Source organism: Enhydra lutris, unplaced genomic scaffold (genome assembly GCF_002288905.1).
Source record: "Enhydra lutris kenyoni isolate GAN:26980312 unplaced genomic scaffold, ASM228890v2 scaffoldscaffold1, whole genome shotgun sequence".
Lineage (NCBI taxonomy): Eukaryota > Metazoa > Chordata > Mammalia > Carnivora > Mustelidae > Enhydra > Enhydra lutris.
The window spans coordinates 2,506,044-2,514,642 of NW_019154085.1; the positions used below are offsets into that span (position 1 = coordinate 2,506,044).

At 48.2% G+C, this 8,599-nt stretch overlaps 1 protein-coding gene across 1 annotated transcript in view; it reads right to left on the reverse strand.

Annotated features, from left to right (window-relative positions):
* Positions 1-6,935: 6,935 nt before the first annotated feature.
* The window catches only part of LOC111142150 (solute carrier family 40 member 1), a 21,104-nt gene continuing 19,440 nt past the window's right edge, over positions 6,936-8,599 (reverse strand). The window contains exon 8 of the mRNA XM_022495142.1: positions 6,936-7,900. Within this exon, the coding sequence (XP_022350850.1) occupies positions 7,587-7,900 (314 nt within the window). The 3' untranslated portion in view covers positions 6,936-7,586. The remainder of the gene's footprint in view (positions 7,901-8,599) is intronic.

The following is an 8,599-nucleotide window of genomic DNA, read 5'->3' on the forward strand; positions in this document are numbered from 1 at the left end:
TGTTTGCAATCTTTAGATAAGCTATCTAGCTGATCTCCCGCTACCTGAAGTCGTCTCAGCTGCTACTTCTCCGCCATCTTGACTCCTCCTCCTTTTTCAACAGTTTTAATGAGATAAATAAATTGTGGAGAAAATGCAAAGTAATGGCCTCTTTTTTTTTTTTTTTTTTTTTTTTAATGGATCTGTCTCCCTTCAAGCAAGATACAGGGCCTCAGTAAATTAACATTCTTCAGAATCTTTTGAGCACTACTATGTAAGTCTTGGCAACGACTAACACTGATTTGTGACTGGGAACATGTCGACTGACTTCTCTGAAGCTCTTACTTCTGCAGCTGCAAACTCGAAATGGAGGCATTTCACCCAGCAACAGGCATCTAACCCCCAGTGAGGAGGGGATGAGGAGTAGCTAAGCATATTTGTGGAGGGTTCTCCTCTGGGCATGTTTTATTTCTGTTCCAAATTTTCCAGTGAACTCTGTCTCTATTTTGACATTGAAAACAATGTTTCAGCTCTGAGGGACACTCAAAAATGTTTCACAATAAACTCCTCTTATCTGTTTGTTGACTTCGTCATGTGAGATGTGAGCCACAGATCACAAATTATATTTCAGGGTTAGTGCTTTTGAACTCTAACAACACACATGTATTGAAGGTAGAAAATGGTCTCTAATAGCTATTATTAGATCTTCCCATGAAATATAAAATAAGTGCAAAGGGGAGTAGGTAACACATCAGATAGCCCGAGAGTAAGAAAGAGCCCTGTAACTGAAATTAGTTAAAAACTGAAAGACGAAAAAAAAAAAAAAAACAAAACCTGAAAGACCTGTACTTCATACCCAAACTGTTAATGTATTTTTAAAGCTATGCCGGAAGACGGTGTCGGTTTTGTGGTGTTAATGAACGCTGCTTACGTTCAAACAGGGCAGGATGGTAGCACATGAGAAGTGCCGGCTTCACCCTCATTACACCAACCAGAGGGAATGCATTCTCATTGTTCTCTGGTTTTCAGGTAGTTACTCATCACAAGGCTTGTCTCCCTGCGTTTAGGCGGGAGGGATTTTCACACGCTCCCCCAGCCAATGAAAGCACCAGCTTTTATTAACGATCATGTGAAATCTGTGACTCTTACTTCATAAATATTGATACTGCTAGATCAGTCAGTGTCTTTCTGAGTGTTTATTTACTCAATCCTTTGTCAATTAAACTTTGAGTTTCTACAATGTGTTACTTTAAGCTTGTGTCATCATTTTGAATTTAACGTATTACATAGAACTGCTCATAAGACAGGTATGCATGGCTAAACATTTATTTACTTAAAATCCATGGACCTAAAGTTTAAAGCAATGTAAAACATTGGAGAGTATGAATGAAATACTGCCAGGAAAAAGAAGGTTGGAAGAGAATTAAAAGATTAGAATTAGAAGAATGATAAAAGAAGTACCAAAAGCAAATAACCCATAAGCTATAGTCAAAACAATCACATATGATGTAAATAGTAAAATGTAGAACATTATGACATTTAATAACTATTTGATAAATACTGGAATTAAGTGCTTTAGCTCTGAGACCAGTCCTTTTTTTTAAGATTTTATTTATTTTATTTATCTATTAGACAGAGATCACAAATAGGCAGAGAGGGAGGCAGAGAGAGAGAGAGGAGGAAGCAGGTTCCCCGCTGAGCAGAGAGCCCGATGTAGGACTAGATCCCAGAATCCTGGGATCATGACCGGAGCTGAAGGCAGAGGCTTAAACTCACTGAGCCACCAGGCTCCCGAGACCACAGAGTCTTTAAGACACCTGGTCAGAGAGCACAAGGACAATCAGGTTTCCCTTCCAGTATCAGAACATAAGAGCTTCTCTATGGGGAAGCTGCTTCCCTAGGAGAACTCACCCTCTCCAGACTAACCATTCACCTTGCAAATGTCCTCGTGTCATTAGCCCTGCACACCTGCTCTCCACAGAGCCTGGAGCTCCTTTCTGCTGGAAACGAGCAGCTGTTTTGTATTCAACCTTCTGCCCACCTTCCTCACTGGCTCCCTACACCTGTCGAGACAGGTTACTCCAGGAAAGTCGCTCACACCCGTGCCACAGCCTTCGGCACCAGGGCTTAGATGTCGGTGCAGTCTCACTGGCTTATTTCTTTATGCCAGAAATGTACGCTTGATCTGCTGAGGATTCTGCCCAAGGTTGGGAACATGCCACAAAAAGGAGCTGAAGGTTTTTGTACTCATTTCCTGTCTTTTCAGGGACATCTGAGGAGGAAGAGTAGATAAACATATGGACGCTGTCGACTATCTTTGACTAAGAACTTGCGTTGTGAATTCCCTTCCCACTCTCCCCAAGACCCCAAGGATGAAGTCTTCTCTTCATCCTTCTCTCCCTCTGTCCCCTCTCCTTTTCATTTACACAGAAGTGCCTAGAAGTTTAGGAAATATTAGAATTAAAAACAGTGATGAGAATATTCCTCTTTTTAAAATCAGACGTTCTTTCTAATGTCCACAAAAGAAATCGCAGCTAATTGTTTTCCAAAGACGTAAAACTAAAATGTAAATTCAGTGTACTTTTCTTCTAGACAGATGGGTTGGTAGACTTCCACTATCAAAGGGAATATGTTACATTTGAAGAAAAAAGTGAACAAGTAAAGTTAATTGGTATATTTAACTGAATAGTCCATCCAACATGACACACTTACGTAAGGATAATTCAGGTAAAAATAAATGATATTGAAACAAAGAATATCCTTAATTCCTTCTCACGTGAATCTGAGCAACACTGTCCTGGGAGCTCTGTATCGGGTATTGGGCTGAAAATGCGGATTCCCTACGAGACACATATTACAACTCCCGTTGTGCTCACAGAGGTCCCGGGAAGGGGGACGATGTAACGAGGAGCACAGAAGCGGGCAATGCCAAGGCCGCAGCGCACACCCAGCGCTCCGTGCCGCTCCTACGCACTTCCCTGTTCCACCTCGCAGGGACGTGAGGAAATACCCTGACGCACCCCACTCACGCCTCCCACATTACTGTAAGTGCCAGGCAGGGACCAGCCAGGACATCCTCGATGGGTACGCGGGCGACAAACTGGAAACACTTTCGTTCCTGGAAATGCAACTGGAAATCCTCCTGCTCCGTGAGCTCCTAGTCACACCCGTGTCCCCATCTAAGGTAGCACATGTGCCGTGACAAACAGACCCCGGAGGGGTGGTAAGGATTTTCTGACACTTCCCGTTAGAGAAGGCCTTGCCGGGGTCGTGTGGTGTGGATGGCAGAGGACAGCCTCTGCAGACAGACACTTCCTAGCTGTGCCACACATGACCCTTCGTGTAGGACTCAGTTTCCTCGTCTGTAAAACACGGAGGGTAAGATCTCCTTCACTGCGTTACAGTGAGGATCAAAGAAAGTGCTGGCAAGTAACAGAAGTTTACGAGTTAGTTCCTTTCCATTGTGTCCCTGATTTAAACACCTCTGCTCGGTCAGGTGCGCAGCAAACAGACCCGCGCACGGTAACCATTCCTTCCAGAACACACAGGCACACACCAGGTTCAAGTGTTCCTTCAGGTATGATTTGTTTTGTGACTGTGTCCTGCCTATTAGGGATCACCTGTTGTAAGAAAACCAGTTCTTCAAACATATATTTCTCCTGAAGCGTTTTAACCACCATAAAACATGTTTATCCTCTCATCTCTTCAATCAATTTAATTCAATTAGCATCTGTACTATCAGCACTACGACTGCCTGTGTGAGTGGAGGACAACTGCTTTCTCAGACAGTTTAGAACAAAACTTCTCCGGTGCACCTTTCTCCCAGCAAAATGCAATAAGGAAAATGTTCAAATAAAAAAATATATACTAATTTGCATCGAGGCCAGGGTGAAGAACGTGGCAAAAAAGCACTTGTACTTTGATCTCTCATTGGTCCATCCTTTAGATAAAATATTTGCTCCCTTTTGGACTTGGAGACTGTAAACAAGTCTCCATATAAGGAAAAAAGTCACTTAACTTTTAAAGTGTGACTTACATGTAGCCGGTTCCGACTTGTTTGTGATGCATACGTTGTCACAAGGTTCTTCCAACATTTCAACTCTACCCGTGAATTGCTATGTTGTAAAACAAAAATGCTCTGATAGCAAAGATTATTCTGAAAGGTGGATTGCGGGGGAAAAAGGAGCTGGAAGGGCAGCAGCAATGTTTAAGTGAGATAATGAAGAGTTTCAGTAAGTGTCACTCGGAGGGGAAGGTCAAATTCAGGGGCCTTCTGTCTTGGCCGAAAGGAATCTCAGACTACATTGATTTCTCAGTCATTATAAGTATATTAGACTAGAGATTTGTGTACCTATTCTATGCTTTTAAAGTTTTTAATCTATATTTTTAAAAAATTTAATTGCTATATCAACAATCTTAATGCAAATTTGTTTTTAACTCAGAATCTGGGGGATAAATATACACTTAAAAATCAATGAACAGATAGAGATCAACACCATCTTGGTGAAGCAGCCCAATGATGACATGAAGAGTTATTTTTTAAACTTCATCCCAAAAGTATTATCTGTAAGGATGCACCGTAAACGGTTCACTGCGGGAGTGGGATGGGAAAGGGGACTTTGTCCATGTAAAATTCTGTGCTTTTTCTTTTTCAAAACAGGAGCACACTGTATAATCCAGAACATTTTTCAAGTTTTTTTGTTTGTTTGTTTTAATCGTCATCATCCTGCAGCCGCACAGTGTAAAGAACCTGGAGTAAGAAGTCTGGGCCCGACGCGCGGACGTCGTGCGGTCGCAGGTGAACGCACACGGGTCATTCGACCCGACGTGACCTCGGGCAGCTCTTTCCCGCTCTCCGCGCCCGCACTGTGCGTCCGCCGCATCTCCTCGCGCACTTCACCCCGATGCCCGCGTCTTCCCCGCGAACCGCTCTCCGGGGAAACTCGGACGCGGCGCGCACGGGGCTCGGGGCTGCCGCAGGTGTCGTCCGCAGGAGGGACGGTCCGGGCACCTGTCGTCGGGCAGGAGGGACGGTCCGGTCGCTGGGCCGCACGTGCGCACCGGGGACCCCGCGCGGACGCCGGAGCCGCGGCTGCTCTGGGAGGGCGCAGGGCCCGACGCGGGGCCCGCACGTCCGGCTGCTCCGCTTCGCGCCGCTTGTGCCGCGGGTCCATCTCGCGGTCGGCCCGGGAGAATGTTCTCGAACCGGCTTCCTTCCCAGGGCGGGGCAGGGCGGGGCGGGGCGGCGGGGCAGGGACCAGCGGCCGGACCGGAGCCGCCGCACGTGCCTGCGCTCGGCCCCGCAGCAAGGACGGCGTCGGCGGCCGCGCACGGAGCCCGCGAGCCGCGCAGCGGGACAGGCTCGCGGTCACTGACTGCGACGGGGACGACGTGCGTGAGTCTCTCATGAATGTCCTCACAGGGCGCGTGACAGACACTGTCGCCTGCGCGGGCCGCGTCCCTCGTCGGTGTGACCCAAGCGGCCGCGCAGGGGTCGGAGCGCGTGCCCCGGTTAAGGCGGGTCCATCCGTCCGTCCGTGAGCAGCAGAGCCGGCCCGGCCCGCGGCGCCCGCCGCTTCCCTCCCTCTCCCTGCGGACGCGGACGGACGGCGAAGACTCCAACTCGGCCCCTTCGTCCCGCACCCGCCTCGCCCCCGGACCCGCGACCTGGCGAGACGCCCCACGCGGAGCCGCGACCTTCCCCTGCGGGCCAGGCTCCGCGCATCCCGCACGGTCGGGCCGGGACTCCTGCTGGGACCCACCGGGGACGGAGCTCGGGGCCCGCTCGACGGCGGCCAGACCCCCGGCCCGACGGACGCGGAGCCGGGGCGACGCCGAGGTGTCCAGTTCCCGCGCGGAGGGACGGGACCGGGGCCTCCGACCGGCCGCGTCGGAGCAGAATCCGCACCGGACGCCCCGCCTGGGCCGCACCGCGTCTCCGCCGCCGCGGGCCGGGCGCAGGGTTGGCTCCGCTCGGGTCCGCGGCCGGAACCTCTCGGGGACCGTCTCAGGAGCGAGGCCCAGCCCTCCCGCGACAGGCGACACGCGACACACGCCACCTCCCCACGGGGCACAGGGACTTCCCCGCGACTCCCCTGACTTGACCCGGTGGGGCGAGCCGGCCTGACACCGCCGGAGAAGGAATCGGAGCTCGGGGACGTGGCCAAGGACGGGCACGGGCCGGGCTTGTGGGTGCACATGAGCAGTGCGGGGACAGTGCGGGGACATGAAAACCCACCACGCTCTACCCTCCATAGTCCTACATCCTCTAAAGAGGAAGACGCCCTCATCCGAAACCCAGGTTCTGTGACAAACAACAGGAAACCATCGGGCGGCGCAACTCAGGAAAAGGAGTCCAGATTCTCGAAATGGTTTTATATAGAAACATTTTACAAAGATTTACAACCGGAGATCATCGTGTCATAGCAGAGAAGGAGGCAGACAACCGCAGGCAGGAGGAAAAGTGCTCACAGGGCGGACCGCGGTCCCCTCGAAAGTGCACGACGGTTAGGGACTGGCATGTGGCGAGATGACTTACAAAACAGTTTTCTTAAAAATCCGTACAAAAGTGTTTCTATGGCTCCATCCTTCTCACAGACGTGTGACGGAGCCACACGGGCGACCAGCCTTGCTCTACAACTGTGTAAAAATAACTCCAAGCACAACATGGTGAAGGAAAAATGCTCTACGGGACACATTTTAGAGTCAGATGATTTTACGACAAAACCTTCCCATGCGAGCGCTGTCTGCATCTCGTGGCCCAGCAGGAAGCGGCTCCCTCACATTCCAAGATACACATGGCAGGGGACAGCGGCGGAGACAGCGCTGGGGCTCAGCTCAGGTCTCCCCTTCCGTGGGACTTTCGCTCCCAGGTCCTGCGGCCGGACCATCTGGCACATGAAGCCCTGAGTGGTCACCGCGGTGCAGCCACAGCCTCGCCCCCGGCAGCTCCGCAACAGCCACTTCTGTCAAGTGCTACATCGGCTGACCACACCACCTCACCAGGAAAATAAAAAGACGAAGGTGCTCCCTAAACTACAACCATAAACCCTATTTGGGAATGCTAGTGAAGGACTCCATTCTTCCATATAAATGTAAATCCCTTCCAGTCTATAGGGTCCCTAAGAATAACACTGGTTCCCAAACTCTCTTCTTCATAAAGGAAGCAGAATTTGTATTTATAATGGGAATAAGATGTTAGAAGAAAGTAAATGAGCTAGACCTGGACACGAATGAGCTTTAGGGGAAGATGAAGCATCTGAACGAATTCTTGCACAGATAACAGATATTTGCCAAAGAATAAGTTAAATCCCATGACTAACCGCTCTTACGTAAAATCTCATGCCCTCGTGAGAAACGGAGAAATCAGTGTTACCATTCCACTGGCTACGTTTAAACGGAGCTTTTCTTTTCCTATTTTTCTTCCACCTTAAATGTAAGGGAAATTAACCAGCTCACTTCCTCTGACCTAAGTTTCCTAAATAGCTTTCAGCCCTCACAGCACAAGGGGGAACCAGAGAAGGGCCTCGCGGCGCACGGACAGGCTGAAGCAGGAAAGCAGCGAGCGCGCGATCTAACCCGGCGGAGGCGGCCCCAGCTCCGCTGTCTCACACAACGGATGTGTTCGCTGGGTTTTCATTCGAGACTTCTTTTTCCTCAGCACCACAGGCAAAAAGCTTGCTGCCCAGAGTTTTCTGGGCGAATCGAAAATACATGATGTGGCCCATAGCCACAAAGGAGACTGAAATCAGCACGAGCAAGCCAAAAGCTTCAGGATTCGGAGCCAGGATGACCATGATGAAATGCAGAAGATCGAGAAGGTAGTTCATGGAGTTCTGGACCCCGTTGATAATGCCTCGTTCAGACTCAATTACATTTTCTTGCAGCAGCTGTGTCACAGTTAAATCAAAGGACCAAAGACCTATTAATAAAACATATTTGTTAACAACTGAATTTTAATTCATAGCTTTACATTTCAGATTCACAGTTTGAAAATGCTGACATGTGCAAAATATAGATTTATCCCTGGCATCGTAAAGGCACTGTGCATGTACATCATCATAGCCTTGTCTTGGAGAGTTCTCTTCATCAACAAATACTGGTTAAGTAAGTGTTGATTCACTAAATTCTTCACCTGAAACTAAGATTACACTGTATGTTAATTAACTGGAATTTAAATAAAAACTTGAAAAATAAAAAATAAAATAAAAATGCTGGGTTAGTAGTATGGGTTACTAGTGGTTTCAGGAAAGGATTTCTAGAGCCGCCGTACAAAACTCAGTCTGATCTACAAACATTTTAATTCTATTTTACTGTGATTATTTATACAACAAAAGTAAAACTCTGAAATCAGAGACAATAAATCTGAATATAAGTATGAGTATTTTTAAAACTTAAAGTGAATGTACTAATATCTTCTTACGGTTAAAGTTTAAGGAGACTTTAATCCATTATTACGTTTACTGCTTGGGTTCTAAAGCCACTACAATAAAGCTGTCTTGCCTGAATATTAATTATCCTTGATAAATTAACGGGCTGCTTTGTATCATAAGATAAACACAGTTTCATTTCAAGAACAAATTCAGGCAGAGGTAATTCATCAGTGCTCTATTAATAATTA